Here is a 26,791-nt window from a genome sequence, read left to right as displayed (position 1 = left end):
TTGCAAATATATACATACACACATAATAATAACTCATATGTACATACATACATTATGTATGTTTGAAATATGTAGTATTCCAAAATGTAAAAATGTTAAGTTGCGAAATTACAAACTACAAAACTCAATATGTAATGTTGGACTAAATATAGTCTTTAATACTTACGTAAAACCTACCTCTTTATGTAAATATACAGATACCCTTCAGTCAAATACATATATTCATAAATAATTTTATGGATTACATTACTCCCCAAAGTTCAGGGCTTACATAGGTATTGCTTTCAAGATGAATTAAATTTGATTAGAGAAAATAATTTCTTTCTTCATAAATATTCATGCATTCTTCCCATGCTGTGTAATCAACTTTTTCAAAACCTTTCCTTCTATCGCTGGATCATCCGATACTGCGAAATAAGTCAATGTCTCGCAGTACGTATCTAGAACTTGGCAAAACTAAGCTTGCTTGATAAAAAGAAACAAAATTTATTTTATTGACATCAATAAATGCAAATTGGTATAACAAAAATATATTACCATTTCTAAACCTGTAGTTGATATAAAATTTACCAATCTAATGTTTTCAAAATGACATACTAGTTATTTAACTGCCACGAATGTGAGGCTAAAAATTTCAGACTAATTTATCCCTCAATCAAAATGCCGACAGGATCCTGTATCCACGCCCTGAACGAATATGCTTCGTTGTATCAGAGGTTTGGGACGATACCGATCAGCTGGAACGTACAGAAGAAAAAGTTCGTATACCAAGCTAATCATAGAGAATTACGTTTGTGGTATTTCAACATGTCTTTCGTAGTATTAGGAACGCTAGGTTGTTGTTTTATTTGTGTCAGGGAGATCTTTGTTAAAGTGACGAATATCCCGACGTATGTTTTAGTCATGCAAATATTTTGGGGATTACTTGGAGGCGTGCTGGGCTGTGGGGTTGGGCTACTGTTTTTCATATACGGGCAGGAAGGGGTTCTTGCATGGGAAAATTTGGTCATTATAGAAGTTGCCATACTCAAAGGTAAATATATAAATACTTGCCCCTTACATACATATAACAAATATAAGATTTAATTTTAGTTAAGTATACCAACTTCAGCAAGTGACATATGGACACATCTAACTGTAAATGTTAGAAATTATGTACATGCATGAATATCAAATTAACACTTCTAATTTCATTGCAGAATCGAAGATTAAAATGAAGAAACCCGCTTTGTTGGAGGTTTTCACACGCTATTTTCACATGCTATTTTGATCATGAAACTTCTCCCCATTTCGGTTGTTCTCATATGTTTCTTAGTAACTTTGTCCCGTTTGGATCCTATATTCTACGTGCTTAAAGCCTTCATACCGTCGCAAGTGTTGGTATATTTTTGCTACAATTGGCGTCCTTGAATGGATCAGAATCGGAGCCTTCATATTCGTAGGGGTAAACTCTATAGTGGATTTCATCTTTTTCCTCATGGGACAACTGAGATATGGAAAACTCTCTTTCGGATTGACGTGGCGAGTTTACCACATGTTACACATTTTGCTTGCGTCTATTCATGGGATCAGTGATACCGCCGTTGGTGCTTTACTGGCTTCATTGACGGGGTCGGCCATTATCACGCTCTACTTGTCACTTTCTGCGTATTCATTAATTCCGATTGCAGTGTATTTGATTTTTCCTTGCTTAGCAATTGTCATTGTCAGTGTTCTGCAAGTTCTCGTAACGCCTTTCATCTATCAGTATGAGGAGTCGGCCGAGATCATTCAGAAATTGAAAATTGTCCCCGTAAAAATCCGTTATTATCGCAGATCCTTCAATCCAAGGAGGTTTGTGAGTATGAGGATAAGGGTAATGCGTCCATTCACCTTTTACGCAGTAGCTTTTGATTATCGATTCATCATATTAAGGAAATGCACTAAAATTACGATTATTGAAAAAATTGCTTATTTTACGATTACGGCACTCTTGGCACACCGATAATAAATGTGTGTAAAGTGGTTGAGCAATAAATAATTAGTACATACACAATTTTTGAAGAGTGCTTAAAAGAATACGATAAGTTGTTAATTCAGGAAACGGTGGGCTATGTATTTATATATTTTGCACTGGCTAAAACCGTCTCATTTATTTATTTATGAGTTATAGACTATAAACATATATAGATATAGTTAATCTGTAAGCAATATCCAATTTTCTTACGAATTATATAAGTGATAAAAATATTTCAAACTACGAATTGCCAATGGTATATAATCAATTATTTAAATCATCTAAGCACCATCTATTGAAAATTATTAGAGGACAATTTGCTTCACTTTTTTGTATACTTAAGTCGCAATGAAAGTCACAATGGGCCTGAAGACTATTCTTAGGATTAGCGGACAATTTTCAATTTTCCATACGAAATTGGATAAAAATTTATTTCCCACTTCTCTGAACCGAATATTCAGAGTTTCACGGGGTTTACATATTTATGTACCTATGTACAAGTGATACTAGTATGAAAGATATTAAAATGTAGATACTTGCAGGAATGGAGATAGACGCTCCATGCGACAATCATGCATGTACATATGTAAGTACATTCATGAAATGCATTTACGAGGGCCGGACTTAATGACTAAGCTTGACCGTGAAAGAGGGTAATTTTGTCCCACATTTTTGGTTTATGCGATTTCGGTTTAGGTGAAAGTGGCGATTGAGTTGGGGTGGATTTGGGTGGGGGTTGAGTTATCAGTGCCGCACTTACCAGTGGATATCGTGTACCATTCCTTTAGCTGATATTTTGGATAGAAGTTAAATACCTATTACATCCATACATATTTACATACTACGAACCCCACCCACAAATCTCATCTGACACATTCAAAATGCATGATCCCTTACACTAATCTCTCTGGTAAATACGTAACATCCGATTTCACAAGGAAGTGGAGTGGTTTATTCCAGAAAGAAACATTTCTGGGTCAACAGTGTGTCCGTTGTGTGTTATTTACAGCTAAGCCCTTTGACCCCGTAAAATTAACTCAGTATGGCATCATAATCTTACTCAGGGTATTCCGACCCAGGGTTTTATTGGGTTGGGTTTTTTGGGTTTTAATGGGTTTTAATGGGTTGTTAACGAATAAAACCCATTGAGTTTTACCATGTTAAATGGGTTTTATTTGGGTTTTAATGGGTTTTATTCGGGTTTTAATGGGTTTTAACTGTGTTTCAGCTTAAAACTATATTCTAAAAGCTGAAAACAGCTGTCATACGTTAGACGAAGTTATTTTATGGCAGCTAGCAGTCTATTTGATTAATACTGTAAGTTTTGAAAACCAGGAATAAATCAGCGAGTGCCATTACAGGTTTCAAGTGACAAAAAATAAATAAAAAATAATTTCGGAACGAGGTATGTTTAACTGAGCATACATAATTTAATTACATTTAATTTACATTTTGCTGTCATAATTAATACTTTTTTCCCGAATACTTCCTCTCATCTCAGCGAATAAATTAAACAAAATACTATAGTATTTTTTTAATTTATAAAGTTTTTTTAAAATGTTTCAAGGCGATCTTAATTATCACCTCTGAAAAAATCGAGTACTTATGGACAACGAAGTACTTTATTATGAGCAAAAGAAGTGTGTCTGTAAAAATCACTTATTATATTCCTGATCATAATACATACGTACTTTTGTTGTTCCATGAGTTTCATTGTTCCATAAGTACTCGATTTTTTCCAGAATTGATAATACACGTTAAGATCGCATTGAAATATTAAATTTTAAAAAGTTTAAACAACTTGGATTTCATTATGATGAGAGGAAGCATTCGAGAAAAAGGTAATATATGTAATTAATTATGGTCACATAAAGTATTAGATTATGATCAGTTAAATAGGACCATTTCGAAACGGATACAAATTCTAACATGGACAAGGAGGATTTGCATATTAACTGAAATTGGATTGCAATAGTAGTGAAAATTGTTGTTCAATGTATTGCTTATGTAAAACCTAATAAAACCCAATAAAACCCATAAAACCCATTAAAACCCAAAAAACCCATTAAAACCCATTAAAACCCCTGGGTCGTTACTTTTTGATTAAAACCCTGGGTTTTTCCGAACCCTGACTTACTTATGTATGAAACAGATTTTGTGTATTTTCGCTTCACAACTGAACTGTTTGCATGTAACATACTCATGTTGCACAAATATGTACATATGTATGTACTATGCACATATTATGCACATATATACTTCCTTCCAATCGAGGACTACGGAACCGTGGGGTCATTATGGGGGCAATTACGTTGTAAAATAGGAAGAGCAAATTTGAATAACATTGCAAGGAAAATCATTTCTGCGTGTACCTTGTCCCCATGGTCCCGAGCTTATGCGTCCAATACATCTGTATCTACATACATAAATACACTCCATACGGTGCATGTCATATGCGCCGTCACCAATGAGCAATACCAAAGGTTATGATAATCCTGTAAATATCCCAAATTTTATCTCCAATTTTATGACTGACCAAAACGTTTGGAAACTTTTTCTCCCTTAAGTATGTAAGCACGTTTACATTGACGTTTATATAAATAAATTTCCATGAGATGATGTTAACCGTACAGGTTTACGCATTTGCGAAAAAATTGAGGTACGATTTGGCAAGTCAATATTTGGCCACGCGACTCAGACGTGTTCACAACTTACGCCATTGGAACATGAATATGTTGTACATATGTATTTACATAATATGTAAATTATATTTACATATGTGCATATTATGTATGTACATAAATATAATTTAATTTACAACATTTTGGACACGATCTCTGCCAGCATTGAAAATTAGAAATACTCCTCGGTCATGATTTTCTCGTACTATTTTTTCTTCCTAATATTTTTAGGAGGAGAAGTACAACTTTGTCAACTGGTAGGTACATTTACAAATTTTCTTGGTGTTCATTTTGGTCTAAATTGTATGTCCGATATTAAAATCGTACTTGATTCTTAACCTTTTTGCAGGATTTAAATTTGAAATAAGAATTAGAAAATCCTACTAAACTGTCGGTTTTCAATTTATCATTTTTTTTATTTTGTTTTAGGTTGAAGGTTCGGATCATAATGATGCACAGGCCTTTCGTCGCACCGTTAATAATCTACTTGAAAATGTTAGCAATTATTTTGAAGAAAATTTTGCCTTTCAAATTTTATTTTTGGAGATATTTCATTTTTTAAGCTGGCCGACCAAATAACCTACATACCCACGAAGGATGAGCTCGCCGCGTTGGAAACCAGATTACACGAGAAATTGGATAGTTTACAAACGGATGTCCTGAATTAGGAAGCTCTTGTCAACTCGGAGATGGAAATGGGTACAAATTATGTACAAAAAGAAATTTACAATCCGAGGAAGCGAAGGTCAATTCAGGTGTGCATATAACTACTAAAATACTAACTAAATCCACGCAGGTACCCGTTAAATAGTGGGTAAAGGTTATTTATACTCCTTCAGGCGCCAGATTACGCAGCTACAAATTATCAATTGGGCATTACACCAGAGGCTCATAAGGTAGGCATGCGTTCATAATAAAAATTTGTATCGACGTGTTTACGTAATTTCGCGAATTGCATAAATTGTGTTCAGGCTAAATAAATCTCATTTTTAAAGTTATTTTGTCATATGATTACGTAAACTATTTGATAATGAATAGTCTTGAATAGACATACGTACGTGTTAGATTTAAGGATTTTGACATTTATTTATATAAAACACGATAATCAATCTGGAATTTTTAAAATCAGCCTAACTTTCAGTCCAATTTTAACCAAACGTGTCAATTTGTGGAGCAACTATTAACCGTGCAGAAGGACCAAGCCACAGTTTTGGACGAGATAAGGAACACAAGCCACAACATGCTTCGGGGTGTTGGCGCCATCGTGGAGGCAGTAGACACATTGAAACATGTATGTACATATATATTTATGATTAATAGGGTATCCAAAATCGGTTTATCCGATTTTTTAAAACCGGTTAAAAGTCGGTTTTCGATTTACCCGAAAACCGGTTTTATAATTATCCAGAAAACGGTTTTGTGAAAAACCGGTTTTACAAAAGGCGTTAGGACATGGTTTTGACGAATTCATATTTTAATTGCGGGATGGTTTTTAGTTGTAGAGATTTCTAACATTTTTTATGTGAAAGCCCGTGTCTCAAACTATAGGTAAACATGTCTGGCTTCCGGTTTTGTGTACTCTGCGAAATGAGGCAAGGTCAAATTTGGAGAGGTGTCCTTTTTTAGTTTTCCAAACCAGTGTTCTTATAAAATGGCGTTGAACTGAATATTTTTTTCTTAGGTCCTGATGCAAAAATCGTCTTTGCGACTATTTTTAAGGGACTTAGCATGCTTTTCACTATATAAAACCACGTTTGCCTTATGCGTATCTTTTAAGTCCGTTTTGCAGTCTAATTTCATACTTGTCTTAATGGAATGCGCTCTTTAACGCAACTCTTCCACTTTTAAGGCCCCCACATTTTACGACTTTGATGCTAAAAATCCCTAACGTGGTTTTTATCCAAGGTACATATAGTATATTGCACTGTAAATATTTTTGATTAAATTTTGATAAGTGGTTACACCCCACGAAATGAGTTTTCATCAAACCCAATAAAATTTTTGGAAAAGTTTCCGTCGTCATCAAGGTTGAACTTCAAAAATAATTTAACTAACCAAAACTTGGTAATTTTATTATTTTGTCACTTGTACCTTGTAGGTAAAATAGTTCTGTAGCAGGGGACACAAAAACGTTATTAAAATTTATTTTCAACAAAATTTGACCATTAATTTTCCAAATTAGTTTACGAGTTTTTTATGATTCCCCGTCAGCTGATTAGCTTGGGTCCTTCTCCAAGACTGTTTACTCAAAATCTTAACTATTTTGTTTAATATTACTCAGGACACTTCCAGCTTTACCCTCAATCTTCATTTGACCCAGTGGGTCTGCATTCAAGGTCAGCAGGTCAATTTTCCCGTGCACGGTCCGATTTATCACTTTTCATGGAAAAATTTCATTGACAATGGAAGGCCAACGTTATGTAATTCATGTAGATTCTTTTATTATTACATGCAATGATTATCTAGGGTTATAATATTAAGAATAATTCACCTCTGACCTCTTAGGTTATTATGCTATACGAGTACTTAAGTTTGGAAAGTGTTTTTACGGCACCCTCCAACTCTGAGGACACTGGAGGTGTCATTTTTGAAGCTATCACCTTAAAATTTTGGAAATACCTTTTTGAGAGTATTATCTTGCAGTCTACCAAAAATCACTTCAAAATTCTACTCCCTGCCAGAGATATTCACCCGCGAATTCGTCAAAACCATCACCTAACGCCTTTTGTATCCCACCTCACTCGAAAACAGGTTTTCGATTTTTGATAAAAATTGTTTTTGAACCACTAAATATTTGTTATTTCTTGATTTTGGTCGATAAATAAATTGTTCTGAAATATTTTTTTCCAAATTAATGCCCTAAGTGTGTTCAACTTTAAATTTTACCACTTTATATTTATCAAATTTTTAAAATTTGGTAGAAACCCGGTTTCAAAAACCGGTTTTGGAGAAAATCGAAAACCGGTTTTTCGAAATTTTGAAAAACCGGAAAACTCGAAAACCGGTTTTACGAAAGTTTGGCAAAATCGGAAAAATCGAAAACCGGTTTTTCAAAATTTTCCGATTGTGGATGCCCTAATGATTAACCATTCCCTTGACTTCTTTTCTTTTAATTAATCATTTATAGCAAGTCAAAATATTAGTTGTTCAAAATTGATTCCAGGTATACCATGAAATTGGCACAGAGCAGGTGAAGGCTTGTGGGTATGCTTCCGAGCTTACAAATTCTACGTTCCGTAATAAACAAGTAATAAATTTGTTTGCATCTCGTACATATTTTGGTTGCAATAACGACTAATTAAATTATAATACGTTTAGCTCGTTTGCGATAAAGGTTGGACCCTAATTCAACGAAGGGGTGCTCCAACCCTGCCAGGGAGCGAGAGAACCAATTTCGAAAGAAACTGGGAAGATTATGAGAACGGGTTTGGTACACTGGACCAAGATTTCTGGCTCGGTGCGTACGATCTGAAAAACAAATTTAGTAATTATCCAAATTTGGGTTAACTTTCGATCTAACTCCAGGTTTACAAACCATTCATGAACTCACGATGGCGGGATATACGCGGTTACGAGTTGATCTCGAGGACTGGGAGGGTCACAAGAAGTACGCAATGTACGGCGTCTTCAAAGTCGGCGGTGCCCGAGACAAGTACAAGTTAACGGTAGGCGAATATACAGGGACGGCAGGTTAGTGTCCTCAACCAAGCAGAGTAATGTTCTCGATTTTTTTGATAACCTTACGAACTACGTTAACTGTACATAATTATGAGACGACTAGCATTAACCTATCCATCAGTTTGTTATGCGCCAATTCAGATTTACTCTTGTACTCTGCAGGGAATTCCTTATCCTCAAATTCTGGGGAACAATTCAGCACATATGATAATGACAACGACGCCAACACCTTTACCAATTGTGCTGCTGAATATCGAGGTGGATGGTGGCAAGGAAATTTTTGTTCTGAAGTAAATTTCTATATACATTCCATACATTCCTACAAGCATAGTTTTAAGTGTTTCACAATTTTTTTGTCCGATTTATAGAGCATCCTGAACTCCGTATACCACAATTCCAGTAATGTCGGAAAACCTGGTGTTGGTGTGATCTGGTGGCATTGGACGGATACAGAATATTCTTTAAAGAAGGCGGAAATGAAGGTTCGCAAGCCGTCGGCATTTACTTGAGGAGATTTTGAGCCTGGACCTGGGCAGCGCAGATGTAATGGATACTACTGTATTTAAATATGTACAAGGAATATGTCATCTACGCACAATAGAAGCAATACAATATTATTTTTACATAACATACTTACCATATACATTCGCTCACAGATCTATTTGTAACTATATATATGCAGCATATTTCCACAAAAATTTCATAAATTCAAAACAACAAGAGTAAATTAGCCGTTTGGTTGATACAAAAGCTTTGCAAGATTAGTGGAGTGAGTCCATCAACAAAATTCTGACCAAAGTTTACTTTCAGTAGTGTTAAAGATGCTAGTATCTTTTTATTTATCTTGCTATTTCCTCTTGTCTGACACTCCTTTAACCACTTCACGCTCCGTTCATGAATCATGCCAGCTCCGGAAAAAAACACCAGAATGAATCCTGTCACGGCCAGGGTTTCCACTGCGACGACAGCAAATTCCAAGGGGTTCATTCTTCGATACAGACGGATGCATGCAAATCCTCCCAAAATTTCAAGGATGGGAAAAATTCCCACGATCACGGGGAAAATGCGGGCCTGGATGCACGCGTTGAACAATTTCTCAAATACGTTAAGCTCTCTATATTTTCGCGTAAGCTTGACACGTGTGGAGTCAAACAGCTTTGAGGATTCCAGCCACAAGTGGATCATTCCCCCGAAGAGGAGACACCCTGTAAAGACACCCTCAAGCAGGGTTACATAGTGTAAAACGACAAATTCAATCATCGCCAAAGTTACGACAACAATTGAGCATGGAGCCTGACAGGAACTCGGTGAGAGCAAGATTGAACCCAGAAATGGCTGTTTGCATGGGTCAAACAAAACCAGAATAGCGATCGCAGCGGGAAATGTGAAATACCCAATGCTCAAAATGAGTAAGAGGAGGCGGGATATTTTCAGCACGATGAGTCTCGACTGGTGCGAGGAATCTGGTCGACATAAAAAAAATTAGATAGAGTTAATATCAATTTATTTTAACGAAGGGGTACTAATTTGGAGTCTGAAATCTTACCATTTTTTCTTGCGGGGTCAATGGTCCGTTTGGAGATGATATTCAGCAAGTGCGGGATTCCCTTATCAGCTTCCCAATACAGAGTGATGAGTAGATTGGGGACATATGATAGCGCGAATAACGCAGAATTTAGCTTCGTTACAGGGTTTGAAGTGTCGTTATGCCACAATATTCCGTACGGTAGTAGTACGACGTAAACCACATACGGCACGAAACTAAGACGGTCCAACAATGCCCCACGTCCCCTTCTGCAGGTCACGAGCTGCTTATCTTTGTCAAAAGTGAATGACAACCAACAAAATCGGTCGGCAAGGGAGAAAGTTCGTTTTAAAAAGGGGAGCAGGATTTCTGACAACATTCCAGAGATCGGTATCGCACCCAGGGAAAAGATCGCTCAGAAGAAATATTTCTTTTAGAGGGAAATCATCTATCAAGGACAATTGTTACATATTGTTTAAGTCACAGAAAACTGAATATGTTACTTAAATACTATCCATCATGCAAATAAACCATACTTTGAATGCCAAATTAATCAAATATAACTTGTAAGCAATCCTAACCTTTTGTTATCAATATTTTTTCTATTGAAGAGATGTTAAAAAGGGTACTTTTATTAGTCTACGAGAATAATAAAAATCATCCACTTACATATTTCAAGCTGTCGACGGGAACGTTCTTATGTCATATGTCTTTTTTATACAGTTTGTCTATATTCAGTTAATGCACACACTTAAGATTAGATGATAGTATAAATACTCAGTCATAAATAAATTCTTATCTTAGGGTGCATTATTACAGCACATGCTAAATAATTAATTATTGCATTTAATGACATGAAAAGGGCAGGGCGGGTAGTTTTTGGATGTACAGTGGCAGCAAGATAACCTTACCCCGCCGAATCTCAAGGCCATGCGCGCACAACGACAGGCTCGATCCCGCACAAATCGCCTAAAAAACAGGGTCTCGTTTTTACACTCTAGTCACCTTAATATTTGACCTTTTGAGGTCAAACTTGGCACACACATTGCCACTCATGTTCCCCAGGGTGGTTTTCAAGGATTTTGACCTAGGTTACCTACGTGACCTTCCAGAAATCACCAAACTTTTTGCATAATATTTGGTTTTTACACTCTAGTGACCGCAATAGTTGACCTTTTGAGGTCAAACTTGGCACACACATTGCCAATCATATTCCCCAGGGTGGTTTTCAAGGATTTTGACCTAGGTCACGTACGTGACCTTCCAGAAATTACCAAACTTTTAGCATAATATTCGTTTTTACACTCTAGTGACCGAAATAGTTGACCTTTTCAGGTCAAACTTGGCATACACATTTCCAATCATATTCCCCAGGGTGGTTTTCAATGATTTCGACCTAGGTCCCTTGAGTGACCTTCCAGAAATTACCAAACTTTTTGTATGATATTTAGTTTTTACACTTTAGTGACCTTAATATTTGACCTTTTAAGGTCAAACTTGGCACACACACTCAAAACCATATTCCCTAGGGTGGTTCTCAGGGATTTTGACCTAGGTCTCTTGAGTCCCTAGGGAATATGGTTGCGAGTCCGTGTGCCAAATTAGACCTCAAGAGGTCAAAAAGTACGGTTACTAGAGTGTAAAAACCAAATATCATGCAAAAAGTTTGGTAATTTCTGGAAGGTCACTCAAGGGACCTAGGTCAAAATCCTTGAGAACCACCCTGGGGAATATGATTGGCAATGTGTGTGCCAAGTTTGACCTCAAAAGGTCAAGTATTACGGTCACTAGAGTGTAAAAACCAAATATCATGCAACAACTTTGGTAATTTATGGAAGGTCACTCAAGGGACCTAGGTCAAAATCCTTGAGAACCACCCTGGGGAATATGGTTGTGAGTGTGTGTGCCAAGTTTGACCTCAAAAGGTCAACTATTACGGTCACTAGAGTGTAAAAGCCAAATATCATGCAATAAGTTTGGTGATTTCTTGAAGGTCACTGAAGTGACCTAGGTCAAAATCCTTGAAAACCACCCTGGGGAATATGATTGGCAATGTGTGTGCCAAGTTTGACCTCAAAAGGTCAAATATTAAGGTGACTAGAGTGTAAAAACGAGACCCTGTTTTTTAGGCGATTTGTGCGGGATCGAGCCTGTCGTTGTGCGCTTATGGCCTTGAGATTCGGCGGGGTAAGGTTATCTTGCTGCCACTGTATATAACGTTGTATAATTTATTTATCGTTAATCATACAAACTCAATTTATGTACGTACAATATGCATAGTAGAAATAATGATCACCATTTTACATATTTACTTACTTTGTATACAAGACACACACTTAATAAGTTGCATAACAAAATTAGGTAATTAATCATAACGCTGCAAATATTAGTGTACAAAATGGAGCAATTAAATAATTGCACACCTTTTCCCAAAAATCATTTCATACACAATTCAATTCTATTCAAACATTCAACAGCAGACATTTACTTAAAACAACAAGAGTAAATTAGCCATTTGGTTGATACAAAAGTCTTGTATAATTAGTGGACTGAGTCCATCCACAAAATTTTGCCAAAAGCTTACCTTCAGTGGTGCCAAGGAAGCTAAAATTTTTCGATCTACACGATTTTCTCTCTTCTGACATTCCTTTAGCCACTTCACGCTCCTTTCATGAATCATGCCAGCTCCGGAAAAAAACACCAGAATGAATCCTGTCACGGCCAGGGTTTCCACTGCGACGACAGCAAATTCCAAGGGGTTCATTCTTCGATACAGACGGATGCATGCAAATCCTCCCAAAATTTCAAGGATGGGAAAAATTCCCACGATCACGGGGAAAATGCGGGCCTGGATGCAGGAATTGAATAATTTCTCAAAAACATGAAGCTCCCTATATTTTTGCATAAACTTGACACGTGTGGAGTCAAACAGCTTGGAGGACTCGAACCACAAGTGGATCATTCCCGAGTAGAGGAGACATCCTGTAAAGAAGCCCGCAGTCAAGGTCACATAGTGTATAGCGCCAGATTCAAGCATGGCTAAGAATAGGAGAACAATTGAGCATGGAGCCTGACAGGAACTCGGTGAGAGAAAGATTGAACCCAGAAATGGTTGTTTGCATGGGTGAAAGAAAACAAGAATAGCGACCGCAGCGGGAAAGGCGAAATACCCAATGTTCACAATGAGAAGGAGGAGGCGGGATATTTTTAGCACGTTTCGTCTCGCCTGGTGAGAGGAACCTTGGCGCGAGATTATAATATTAGTAACAATTTATTTTAAGCGGGTATACAGTTTTTGGGCGGGAGTCTGAAATCTTACCGCTTTTCCTTTCGGGGTCAATAGTCCGTTTGGAGATGACATTCAACAACTGCGGGATTCCCTTGTCAGCTTTCCAATACAGAATGATTAGCAGATTTGATATATATGATAGGCTGAATAACGCAGAATTTAGCTTCGTTACATGGTTCGACGTGTTATTGTGCCACAAAATTCCGTACGTTTGTAGTACGACGTAAATCACATATGCCACGAAACTAATACGGTCCAACAATGCCCCAGGTCCCCTTCTGCAGGTCACGAGTTGCTTATCTTCGTCAAAAGTGAAGGACAACCAGCAAAATCGGTCGGCAAGGGAGAAAGTTCTTTTCAAAAATGGGAGCAGGATTTCTGACAACATTTCATAAGTCGGTATTGCACTCGGGTACGTAGCACCCAGAAGAAAGATCGATCAGAGTAAATAATTCTTTTGGGGGGAAATCATTTATTGAGGAGAATTTCTTATTACTATTTCAGTAAAAGAAGACAGAATTAGCTAGTTAATGTAAATAATTGAGATTAGGTACATCAATACCCAGTCACCAGTCGTAAAAATTCTTATCTAAGAGTGCATTGCAGCACCAGCTGAATAATTTAATGACATGAAAAGGGTCGGGCGGATAGTTTAATGTGCACTATCTTCAGATGTCAACTTATTTATTTTTAATCGCACAAGCTTATTTTATTATGTACATACTAATCTGTTTGTAAGCACATACATTAATTATACTATGTATTTAGGAAAGTCGCACACTAAATAAGTTTCATAACAAAATGTTGATGGAAAATCAGCAAATTACTTATTAGTATTTAAATTAAATGGGGTCCATAAGACATGAAATCTTAGTACGAGTATTTTCCTCAATTAAATCCTGCTTAAAAACATGCACAAGGTAGGAATTAACAAATTTTTGATAAAGTTTTCTTGGAAATTTAAGTGTATATAATATGTAAAATTCTTTACCAGAATCATATATTTGTAGCAGGGTTACAAGTGATATATATCACTGAGTGAGATTTAGTGAGATTTAATGATTTATATCATTTATCTCACTTGGGGCTGAGTGAGAAATATGAGAAATAATGAGATAAACATGTAGTTAATGACCCCGTCCGCTAGGTGGCGCTAGTGCATGGCTCATAAATCTCACTAAATCTCATATTTCTCATGTCTCACTATTTCTCATTATATCTCAGAGAGATGAGATTTACGAGGGTGAGATGAGATTTCTGCAACCCTGATTTGTAGTGTTAACAATATCATTAAGAGTGTTAGTGCTTTACTTCAACACGTACATATGTCCGTCGAGTGTGCAGTAGTTTTGTTACTGAAAGAATGATCCTGGATGAAAATTTTATATTTCGAATGCGACGATGGATGTAAATTATTTATTTCCTGGATAGTGTTAGATTTGTACCCATACCCGTGCCTAGGGCATTTTGACATTTATGACATGCCCTGTCTAGACAGATAGATATGCATACATACCTGCAGATACCTATGTAGGCGTATTTAGTAGCTCCAAATACCCATAAAACAATTACCTATTGTTTCATTTATACGTACATAGATAAAATGAGTTCTACAGTAAATAACCATTTTTAGATGATCTAATTTATTATTTTTCGGCAATCTATGCAAAAGTATTTTTAGGACATGCCGTATTGCATTCTGAAAGGGCATTTTAGGCATTTCGAATTGATTTATGAGTTAAGAATTTTTATGAAAGTTAAATTAAATTATGTATATATTGTTTTGCTCAAAAATTACGAAGTTTTTTATACATTAGCTTTTTGAAATATTCTTGGTTTGCACGTTCAACGTTATTAGAATTAATTTTAAAACATCTAATACTTAATACGTATGTAACGTTGTTGAAGAACCAAGGGTAGATTAGTGAGATTCGTTTAGTTTAAGGATTAAAAACAGATAACTTCATATTAGAGTTTATGAAGCTTCAATGTAAGTATTCTGGAATTGAAAAAATTCTCGCTTGTTATCTTCCTCGACGATGATATAAAAATTTTTATTTGCAAGATTTTGCAGATTACATTCCTCTGATAAATACATACCTATTTATGTACTTCTGTACATGGTCTTGCAAATTCGTGCATGGTAGAAACCATTAATCATGCCACTCGGGATTACTAAATTTTTCCAGCCAGCTTGTACAAACTTCGTCATTTTCCAAGTAACTACTCATTTTATCTATGTGCGGTTTACTTTAGTCACACGTGGATCGCATTTATGAAATTGTTGCTAATTAGCATCTATCTAACACATTAGATATGTCCATTGGTTAAACTTAATCAGCATCAAGACAAATAAATAAATATTTTCAAGTGGTTATATTAATTAACGAATAAAGTTGTTGAGTATGTAAAACAATTCTAGGAAGTAGGAACACATTTACATCATTATGTTCGAAAAATATTATTTCCAATCTGTCTGCTTATATTTATTGTAGACCGAAATCAATTAATTTAATAGTTATCTGCATAGCACATCACGCCATTATTTGTGCAGATATTTTTTAGAAGAAAAACCACAAAGTAATATTACCATGAAAAAAATTGGCAATTAAATTGAAAAAATAAGCAATTATCTGCGGGATCGATGGGTATAAAAGGTAGGGTCATTTCAGTGAACGCCATCCAAAACATATTCATACATTCAAAACTTCAAGTTCTTCTCAACCAGCGAAAACTTTGTAAAGATGTCTCCCCTGAAAATGTAGGTTTCTGAAATATTTATAATTTCCCCACAAATTATGAAAATAATTACTAAATTGTTCCTCCTTATTGCAGGATTGTCGCTCTCTTCGCGTTTTTCGTCGTTGTTGGGGTCGCTGTTTCCGATGAGGGGCGTCCCGCTTCGTCTGCGTCGGCCTTTGGAGACAATGGCGTCTTATGGCAATGTCAACACCCGGTAAGAAAATGTCTAAAAAATTTCATGGAAATATATTTCTGAATTATTTTTTGTTCCCACAACAGTGCCAAAATCTCCACTGTGATGACCGGTACAGCCGATGCGAGTTCAGAAATGGACAGTGCTGGTGCTTCAACTGAGTTTCTCGGTACCATTTTGACATACGCCTCATCCTGGAGTAATTAGTACATTAATCTGTATTAACGGAATTATTTATGATTGGAAATATTTATCTTTAAAATCAAAAGCAGATTATTAAATTAGAGCTTTGAGCATCATAATATTTAGAGATTCCAGCAAATATTTATAAATGATGCAGTAATTTTGATTGCATTTACATATTTTAATTGTATCCAATTAGTTGAAATAATTTTTTATGCTGAAATTAGGTTGCACGTAAAAGCAGACACTTTGGAATTATTTGTGCGTGTCCATGGAATCGTCGAAAATATGCATAATGAGAGTTATGAAAAAAACTAGATGATACCGGATTGTAAAATTTCGTAAGCACCTGTACGTTCGAGGCTACATACATAGATAATTAGAATTAATCGGAGCAAATTAATAATCATATTTATTTTTGCAAAATACTCGTATTTACATCGTACTCGTCACATTCCATAAACTTTTCATAACATGAATATCTAAGTCATAATCAGGGAATTAGAAATTACAGGATCTATGTATGTAAATACTAGTAATTTTAAATTATTTACTTCACAACATTCATAAAATCAGTCCAACCAAAAATCACAATTTTCATCCCCTATCCAGCAGTCATATCGTAGAATCATTTCAAAATCCATCATGTCGAACAGTGATTTCTTCTAGAATAAAATTACTACACCATGAAGCCAGACACTTAATAAGATCAAGATTTATGCACCAATACATCAAGTAAAATACCTGAAAGATCTGTGACAAATACTTGTGCACTAATTGTCCAAATTTGGGTGAAACAATATCTCTCACTGTGCCACACTTATGAACATAGCTGCCTAATTTGTTCTCCAGGTATTCTTCTATCCCTCTCCCAGCCCAGTTCTCCGTGCCATTTCCCTCCGATGTGTCCACTTTCGCTAAAAGACCGACAAATCTTGGCAAAAAAATTTACCACAATTTAAATATCAAGCTGAAACATGTGTACATAATTAGCATAAATTAGTAACCTTGACTTAACAATGTGCGTACGAAGTTTTCCAGGTAGGTTGCATGGAGTAATTATTCCATCAGAATAAGTCTCACCTATTTATTTGTATCATCGATAAACGTATTTATTTTGCAGAAGAAAATTATTTTATTTGATAACTTGTGCGAAAAACTGGGTGGAATGTTACCACAGGAAAATTCATAGTCATCAGCCAATCTGACATGCGATGCATTCATGTAAGTTAAATTTGCTCGGAATGTACATGTCATGTCAAAATCTATTGTCCAATTTCCGTCGGAGTGAAACGTAGTCGTGGCGTTCATGAGGGATCCGTTCGCACGGTACAATCCTATACATAAATAGGAGAAATTACATGGGTGCTTAAAAATTTAATGGTGGAAGTTCAGATGTTCGATTTTTTGCATGCAAAGCTTATGGCGAGCATGACGCGAGATTTTTCATTAAGACAGATATTTCAATCACCTGAAAGTTTGACATTCTCTGCGACGAACCGAACCGAAATGTGACCATTTTCCAAATCCGAATAGATGCAATCCGGCTTAACGTTAGCTGAGACATTTGTCAGATTTGAATTTCTAAAAACAATGGTTGGATTGGTTAATAATATACATACATATGTAAATATGCAAATTGACAGCCTCTTATTTGAACGTTTATCCATACTCAAGGTCCACTTGGAGCGAAAATAATTTGTTATAAAGGTCGATTTTAACCAGATTTGGGATATTTATTGAGTCCAGTTCATCTCGGGAAAAGCTTGGAGACGATGTTTCCATCCAATGCGTCAAATTGTTTTGGCGTAGTGTGATATTCAAGTAGGTGTCAATTTGAGACATGCCGTCACGTGCTATTGGTCAGGTTGAAAATTTAGTAGTTATCCCTCAATTTAGAAATGTACATACACACGTAGGTATGCTAAATACCTTTTAAGTAGGCGAGTATTCCAGAAAATGTAGTAGCACAAATAGTCGTGAGAACACCGAAGAATAAAATTAAAATCATGTGGAAAATCATTTTTTTCAAAATTTTCCTACTTATCGATGAACCATGTAGGGCTGAAGGTGTAAAAGTAATTAATTAGAAACTGAGACAAACTGTGTATTTAAATTCTACCAATTTCAACGGATTCGCCCACTTTCGTCCTTCTGTCACGGAATGTCATGCATTCTCATTTGCAATTTCTATATGTACATGTCACGTCAAAATTTAGTATAATGAATTAAAAATAATAATTAACAATAAAGCTTAATTAACGAATGTATGTACATCCATACATAGGTTTGAGATCTCATGAACTTAAGGTCATGAGCAATACATACATACATATTATCATCCCTGGGTTTATGCAAGAGGCAATTTTATTAGAAAATTGTTAATTATTACAGCTATGTAGCTCTAAATCTGCGACTCCGGTACTGCACGCTAGGCCAGACGGTGAGACAAATGAAAGGGAGGGATAATTACTTCATTGTCAATTCCTTAACAAACAGATAGAGCCAAAACTCTAGTTCATTTTTGGTTTTATCTGTGTATAACTAGCTCATTTGGTTTACACCATTTAGATATATTTGCATCCAAAGTTTTTCTAAGGTGAGACATGAAAAATATTATAACAACTTCTTCACACCTGTGTTCTCTCCCTGGAGTCATGTGCTTATTGCTCTTAGACATTAATCGATAACGAAGCCATAATCGTATTTTCCAAAATTGCCTTGTAATACCCACATTTCATCTCTTTGTCAAAAACAATCATTTTATTCCTGCCGAATCCTCCATGTAGCACGATGGGCTTCAAACTTGCCACCATTTTCTTAAGAAGTGTCCCCTTTCTGGCAAAAATTCTCCATTTTCGTAACCATTCTTCAGAATCCTCCCCAATTCTAGAGAACCTCGGCGTGATCCCGACAATCGTGAGGTACGTCGGCACCGCGAAAGCGATAAACACGATCCACGTGTAAATCGGTAGGAGAGGTCGAACCCTTAACACGATGAAATTACAAGAAATTGTAAATCTCAATGTTGCAACGACATAAAAGAGTAGTGAATTCAGCAGAAATTCGAAACACCAATGTTCCACCAGGATTACTAATTCCCGGTATAATTTCAAATTTCGGACGCGTAGCATTCCACAATTGACATCAAAACAGGTGGATAATGCATTAGAAAAATTGGAAAATGCTAACATGCCAAAAATCGATACTTGAGACCAGAGACGGGCAATTTCGAAAATTACTATGAAAAGAGTGGCACTTCCGAGCAGAAATAAAGCACAATTTAGCGACCAGGTGACCTTTGGGTGCAAAAAATCAGCGATAGAAGCACATAACGTAACATGATACGGATTTGACCCGGATATCTGAAAAATCGTGGGAATTATGAAGGGAGCCAGAAACCCGACAATGGAAACAATCATGAAAAACATTTTTAGTCTGTTATCTGTCCGATAAACGAGTGCCAGAGCAGCAGAAGAGGAGGTCGGTATAAGCCACCCACCAAAAGCCACTCAACAAAAGCCACTCCCCATAAGCCACACTAGGAAATAAGCCACCCCAGGAAAAAGCCACGCACCAAAAGCCACCTTCCATAAGCCACCGTAGGAAATATGCCACTTCTAGAAAAAGCTACTCTTATCATCTTCATTGATAAAACCTAGTTCAAACAACTTTGCGAGTCCTTTTAAGATCGCATTATTCACTGAAACACTATCACATTATACTATCGAAATTATATTACGGGTGTGACACCCGTAATATAATTTCGTGATATATTATTGGTAGTCACAGAAAACGTGGGTAAAAAAACAATCGAGAGACTGTATTGAGATTGTTAAATATCAAATCAGCTATTTAACATTACAAATTTTAGGAATGTGAGAACGGTTAGGGCAATGGGTTATAAGCGTTCCGATCCCTTTCGGTGCCTTTAAAATTTTAAATTGATGTTGAATTCTGCTGAGGTCATTCTCCTTGAATATCTTCAACTTATGTATACCCTAAACCACTCTTAGAGATCCAATATTAAAATTATACCAAGCGGTCATCATATATACATAACTCAACTAAAGTGGTATTGGTACGTAGATAATACCGTGCAGTAATAATAGCTCGGTATTTGTTGGATTATACATTATTATATGATTATTAGTTTGCCCCTATGGTTTGTATTTCCCTTCATATTTTACCCTCGCTTCCTTCTTTGTGTGAGTAAGAGAGAAAAGAAGTCGTCGTCCGTTGGAACTCGAGTAGAGAGGTAGTCTTTTTCTTGTGTGTGCAATTCTCATTTTTGTAATTGTTGATAATTGAAGAGATTGCAATAAATTGTTAAAAGTAATGCCAATGTGTCTTTCGAGTGTGTGTATCATCTCCTTATAACTTATCATCAGAAAAGGGCCCATTAATAGCGAGACGCGTTCCCGACGGGTAGTTGGATAAGATCGCTTTGTGTCTCAACATTTGGCGCCCAACGTGGGGCACTTTTACTGGTGTTATCGCGATAAGGAGAAGCGTGTCGACGACAGAAGACTAGCCCTTGTGCCCGAGGAGAGCAAAGCTGAATCGGCGAGGGAGAATAAGTCATTGTTGCCAAGACCCTTGTGACCGGACCGAGATTTGTCAAGCCGGCGAGGGACCAGAGGAATCACCAACCTACTTTGCCTCTTCGAGGACCCCACCCTGAGTATTCGGGGGTGTACTAGGTGATACCATTTCAATTATTTTGTTCGTGTTGTCCTTTCCTTGGAGAGAGCCGTGGGTGCCACGTCCGTGAAGGAGGGAAGCAGAATTATCACAAGTGTTCGTATAGCCTCTTCGAGGGCCCCATCCTGTGCATACAGGAGTGATTGAGGTGGAGATTGTTCCAGAGTATTATTGTTGGGAACATTTTCTAATCGATTTCGTTTGTTGGATTTATTGATTTCGAGGTACAATGGACCGGATCAGGAAGGCGCGTACTCCCGTCAGAGCAAGCATCACGAAGGTAGTGAACGAGCTGGACGCAGAGAGGACCAAGGCCGCACCGGACAAAGATACGCTCGAAATCAAATTAATCAAATTGAATAAGCTAGTGGAGGAGGTGGAGGAGCTAGACCAGAAGATGAAAGATCAACATCTGGACGGGAATCTTGACGACAAAGAATATGCAGCGGAACTTACCACAGTAGAAGATTACTACGACAAAGTGTTAGTTATTCGGCATAAAGTGAACAAGATCATTTTCCCCTCAAGCCTCAGTCCATCCACGCGCAGTTCGGATTCAAGTGACAACCACAAGAAGAATTACAAGTTACCAAAGATAGAGCTGATCAAATTCGATGGTGAACTAAAAAATTGGCTTGAGTGGTGGGCACAATTCGAGAAAATTCATGTGGATTCGGACTTACACACCACAGACAAGTTTCACTATCTGACCCAATCAATGGTGAGTGGGACTCGTGCTGCCGATGTTGTGAAGAGTTATCCAAAAACTGAAGAGAATTACCAAAATGCTGTGGATGCTCTCAGGGAGCGCTTTGGCAAAGAAGACTTGCTGGTGGATTTGTATGCAAGAGAGTTAGTGGATATCTTAACAAAGCGAGAGAAGTTACCATTATCAAAATTGTATGACAGTCTGCAGACACAGTTACAGGCCTTGGCATCGTTGGGAGTTAGGTCAGAGAGGGACACATTGTTCTTGCGACCCATGATCGAGACGTGTGTTCCGAAAGAAATCTTGACAGCTTGGTACCGCTCAACATTGTATGATGAAGATTTATCTACTTCTGATCCTCCGAAAACCAAGTTGGATAATCTGATGCAGTTCCTCCGTCAAGAAGTCGAGCGAGAAGGAAAACTGAAGATGGTTTACGGGCAGAAGGACAGAAGCAAGGACTTCAAGAAAAAGGATTCACTGTACGGAGATGCGCACCAAGAGGACGTCGCTACCGCTGCTGGTCTATCGTCAACAAGTAAAATTGGATGCGTATTCTGCGACAAGATTAATCACATGAGTCAAGATTGTTTCAAGGCACGGACCATGACCATGGAGCAGAGAAATGATAAGCTCAAAGAGAAGAAAGTCTGTTTCCGGTGCTTGAAATCTGGACATATTTCAAAGAAATGTAGTGCAACTGTGAAATGTGGTGGTTGTGGGAATAGGCATCATCTCATCATGTGTCGTGGAGGTGACAAGACTGAACGTCAGCCTGAGCAACCAGATAGCTCCGTCGTCCGTCATAATAATTTTGCAAGAAGCAACGATGTGCTCCTGAAAGTTGTGGTGGTGCGGGCGATGGGCGCAAGAGGATCTCGAACTGTGAGAATGTTGATTGACGAAGGAAGTCAAGTCAGCTACGTCGGAACGAAGACAGTGAAGGTTACCGGCTCAAAGTCGACTGGTGTCGAACATGTCAGAAATATGCTGCTCGGCGGATACGTGACAGATCTCCATGAAGAACATTTAAGAGAAGTGGAAATTGAAAATCTAGCCGGCACCATAAAGAAGAACTGGATTTTACGAGAAAAATCCATTGTGTGTACTTCTCTTCCGAGAGTTCCAGTTGGACCATGGCTGGAAACGCTGAAGAAGAAGAAGATAAATATCTCCGATCTCGCAACAACCCGCGTAGAAGATTTGGATATTGAAATCCTAATTGGTTCCGATTTGAGGGGGCAAGTGATGACGGGTAGGAATATCGACTTGGGTGGGGACTTGTTTGCGGAGGAGACGATTTTTGGTTGGGCGTTGGGTGGACCAGTTCCTGTTCCGTGCCACTCTAATGTCGCCATTGCTTTGTGCCATCGACAATTTAGTTTGCAAGATTTGTGGTCGTTGGATACTCTGGGAATAACAGATTCCATTCAAGTGAAGTCAAAATCTCAAGAAGATGAAGAAGCCAAGAAGCACTTCATAGAAAACGTGACGAGGAAGGAAGACGGTCGCTATTGTGTTGGTTTGCCCTGGATAAGCGAGAAACCTGACCTTCCCTCAAACCGAACAATTGCTGAGAAAAGGTTGCAGTCAACAACAAAGAAACTCAAGGATAATGTTGCTGTCAATCAATATAGTGAAATATTTCGAGGGTGGGAGAAAGAAGGGATAGTGGAACCTGTCAATGTCAAGAGTCCAGGAGAAAGTCACTATTTACCTCACCATCCCGTGTTCAAGCCGGAGAGCCAAACCACACCCGTCCGTCCTGTGTTTGATGCAAGCTGTAAGGTAAAGGGACAGCCATCACTTAATGATTGTTTGTATAAGGGTCCCAATCTGATTGAACTGATCCCTGCTGTTTTGCATCGTTTTCGACAACGGAAAATTGGAGTTGTCTCCGACATAAGAAAAGCGTTCCAGATGATCGAGGTGCGTGAAGAAGATCGAGATTATCAGAGATTCCTGTGGTGGGACGAGAATATGGAAACCATCAAGGAATTACGTCACGCTCGAGTCGTCTTTGGAGAAACGTGCAGTCCATTCCTGCTTGGAGGCGTGTTAGAGCTGCACTTATCACAAGTTGAGGAGTACATGAAAATAATAGCGAAGAAACTCCTTAAATCAATGTACGTGGACAATAGCATCACTTCGTTTGATACTACCCAAGAGTATGAAGACTTCCGTGCCGTGTCAACCAAGATTTTAGCCGACGCCAAGATGGATCTTCGTGAGTGGGAGTGCAGCAAAGTGGATGTTGTCAAGAAGAAGAAAACTAATGTTTTGGGACTAGCGTGGGATCGGTCGGAGGACACATTGTCATGTGAAGTACAGCCAGTTGTGATACAAGGACCGTTGACAAAGAGGAAGATTCTGTCAGTGGTGGCCGGAGTATTTGACCCCATCGGGTTTACATGCCCTGTGACCCTGGAACCTAAGCTCATGCTGCAAGAAATGTGGACAGCAAAGAAGGGGTGGGATGACGACTTGGAAGAAAATGAGTCTACAAAATTCAGAAAATGGTGTGAGGAGCTCTATCTCGTGTCGTTTATCAAGATCCCAAGACAAATGCTGTTTAGTCATGATCAAAGTGAAATGCAATTGCATTTGTTCACTGATGCAAGTAAATATGCTTACGCCGCAGTAATCTATGTGCGGAGTAAGAAAGGACAAGAAGTGAGAATCAATCTCGTACAAGCCAAATCTCGTGTCGCACCGCTTCGAGGTGGAACAATACCAAGACTGGAGCTAATGGGTTGCCTTATTGGAGTTCGTCTGCTGAAGTTGGTGCAAGAGTCGTTGGATTTCGAGATCGAGAAAGTCTATCATTGGACTGATTCGTCAACTGCCCTCGCATGGATACAACGTAGTGAGGAGTGGGGCACGTTCGTGGCAAATAGAGTCGCAGAAATTAGGAAGCTGACAAGTATTGAAAATTGGAGGCACGTCCCTGGAGTGATGAACCCCGCAGATCTACCTTCCCGTGGTTGTTCGTCGAGTCATTTGTTGTCGTCGAAATGGTGGGAGGGGATGGAGTGGCTTCGTGGTCCAGAGGATAAATGGCCAACCACGTCCAGTGTTGTGGACGAAGATGAGATCAAGACTGAACGGAAGAAAGACAAGAGATCAATTCTTCAAGTTTCACGAGAGAATGCTTGGTTCCAGTGCAAATTCTCATCGTTCAGGAAGAATGTGAAAGTAATGGGGTGGATAATTCGATTCATTACCAATTGTAAAAAACTCGGCGTTCACCAGAAAGAAGATCGGCTGAGTCTGCAAGAGATGAAAATAGCAGAACATCGTCTCTTTCAATGTGTTCAAGAAGAGTGTCTTATTCCGGATATCAGAAATATTAACAGGAAGCTGGCAATTGTCAAGAATGATGGTCTACTTTGTGTGAAGACCCGTCTACTCAACAAAGAAGACACAGATCATTTCCGTTGTCCAGTAATTCTGCCAAGCAAGCACCCAATTGTGAAGATGATGGTGAGAGAACTACACCAAATATACAGTCACCCTGGAGTGCAGTTCTTATTATGCAAATTGAGAGAACGGTTTTGGATGTTGGGAGGGAGAAAATCTATCAAGTCCATCATCCGAGAATGTCCAAGATGTCGACGTTACGATTCGAAGCCGCTGGCAGTTGAACCTGCAAGCCTCCCAGCGAAACGTGTAACTCCTACTGAAGTTTTTGAGACGACTGGAGTCGACCTAGCAGGACCTGTCACTCTGAAAGATGGAAGTAAAGCATGGATTGTGCTATTTACGTGTGCCGTGTATCGTTGTGTGTCGTTGGACGTCGTACAGTCATTAAGTGCGGAAGCGTTTATGGGAGCCCTGCAAAGATTTATCAATGTGCATGGTCGCCCCCGCACGATTTTCAGCGACAATGGTACAAATTTTGTGAGAGTGGCGAACCTAATGAAAACTTTGGATACCATGGAACTTGGAGAGAACTTTGATGTGGAACCAATAAAGTGGACGTTTAATCCTCCTGCAGCGCCATGGTGGGGAGGATGGTGGGAGCGACTGGTCCGCTCAATGAAGAATCAATTGCGCAGGATGCTTGGCAAGGCGAAGTTGACCAATGAGGAGCTACGAACCAGTCTCTCTGCAGTCCAGTCGACAATCAATGATCGACCCTTGACAGTTATGACGGAAGATGATGGGGACCTGATTCCACTCACCCCAGCCATGTTCCTACATCCAACCCGAAGTGCTCATTTCCCTGAAGGAGAAATGATCAACCAACGTGGATTTGAAAAGTCCTATCGAAGGATGAAGTCAGTCCAGAGTCAACTACAGCAAAGATTCCGAAGTGAATATTTATCCCAACTTGTGCAGAGGGGGCTGGAAAGGAAGAGTCCAGTTCTAAAGGTTGGAGACGTCGTACTCATTGGATGCGACAACAAGAAGAGATATGAGTGGCCTGTTGGAAAGGTCATAGAGGTCATCCCTGGTGGAGATGGAATCATCCGAGTGGCGAAGGTTCAAACCGCACATGACTACGAGATGAAGATTGGAAAGTTTGGTACGTTGCAAGTCACCAAGGTGAAGAAAGGACACGTGTTGACGAGACCCTTTCAACGTCTATACCCCATGGAATTGTCTTCGTCAGATGAGTTGCCAATCAGCGAAAGGATTCAAGAGATGGACCGTGCTGATTCGAAACAAGATGTGATTGTCAAGACGCGAGCCGGGAGACAAGTAAAGAAGCCGTCGCGTTATGATCATTGGAATTATATGTGTGTAAATGTAGATTAATTCTTTTGTTCGTTTTACTCTCGAAAGAGGTGGGAGGATGTTGGATTATACATTATTATATGATTATTAGTTTGCCCCTATGGTTTGTATTTCCCTTCATATTTTACCCTCGCTTCCTTCTTTGTGTGAGTAAGAGAGAAAAGAAGTCGTCGTCCGTTGGAACTCGAGTAGAGAGGTAGTCTTTTTCTTGTGTGTGCAATTCTCATTTTTGTAATTGTTGATAATTGAAGAGATTGCAATAAATTGTTAAAAGTAATGCCAATGTGTCTTTCGAGTGTGTGTATCATCTCCTTATAACTTATCATCAGAAAAGGGCCCATTAATAGCGAG

The 26,791-nt window shown here is 38.2% G+C and overlaps 3 protein-coding genes and 1 long non-coding RNA gene across 5 annotated transcripts; 3 read left to right on the top strand and 1 right to left on the bottom strand.

The window, feature by feature from the left end:
- Positions 1-4,816: 4,816 nt before the first annotated feature.
- On the top strand, positions 4,817-8,996 carry LOC110853351 (fibrinogen-like protein 1). 2 transcript variants are annotated; one of them, XM_035846014.1, is made up of 10 exons: positions 4,817-4,934; positions 5,107-5,172; positions 5,241-5,432; positions 5,517-5,573; positions 5,819-5,968; positions 7,841-7,924; positions 7,996-8,134; positions 8,203-8,367; positions 8,518-8,645; positions 8,724-8,996. In XM_035846014.1, exons 3-10 carry the CDS (start codon positions 5,367-5,369, stop codon positions 8,862-8,864), a joined length of 930 nt encoding a protein of 309 aa, XP_035701907.1. In that variant the 5' UTR covers positions 4,817-4,934; positions 5,107-5,172; positions 5,241-5,366; the 3' UTR covers positions 8,865-8,996. The 2 variants fall into 2 exon arrangements, with proteins under 2 accessions (XP_035701907.1, XP_021957311.1); XM_022101619.2 differs by having other exon boundaries at positions 5,807-5,968.
- Positions 8,997-15,797: 6,801 nt separating this feature from the next.
- On the top strand, positions 15,798-16,428 carry LOC110853344. Its single transcript, XR_002548194.2, has 3 exons — positions 15,798-15,930; positions 16,005-16,125; positions 16,191-16,428. It is a non-coding gene; the product is annotated as an uncharacterized LOC110853344 (long non-coding RNA).
- A 357-nt stretch (positions 16,429-16,785) lies between these two features.
- LOC118434042 lies at positions 16,786-17,511 on the bottom strand. Its single transcript, XM_035846722.1, has 4 exons — positions 17,463-17,511; positions 17,295-17,370; positions 17,032-17,221; positions 16,786-16,952 (listed from the first exon to the last, which is right to left on the bottom strand). The coding sequence occupies exons 1-4, from the start codon at positions 17,509-17,511 to the stop codon at positions 16,860-16,862; spliced, it is 408 nt and encodes a 135-aa protein (XP_035702615.1). The 3' UTR covers positions 16,786-16,859.
- A 3,709-nt stretch (positions 17,512-21,220) lies between these two features.
- Positions 21,221-26,461, top strand: LOC110847948. The gene has a single exon (XM_022095040.1). The coding sequence runs from the start codon at positions 21,221-21,223 to the stop codon at positions 26,459-26,461; it is 5,241 nt and encodes a 1,746-aa protein (XP_021950732.1).
- Positions 26,462-26,791: the final 330 nt, after the last annotated feature.

The sequence above is a fragment of the Folsomia candida genome, unplaced genomic scaffold (assembly GCF_002217175.1).
Source record: "Folsomia candida strain VU population unplaced genomic scaffold, ASM221717v1 Fcan01_Sc001, whole genome shotgun sequence".
Lineage (NCBI taxonomy): Eukaryota > Metazoa > Arthropoda > Collembola > Entomobryomorpha > Isotomidae > Folsomia > Folsomia candida.
Note: the sequence above shows the minus strand (reverse complement) of the source record. Positions and strands in the feature narration are given on the sequence as shown.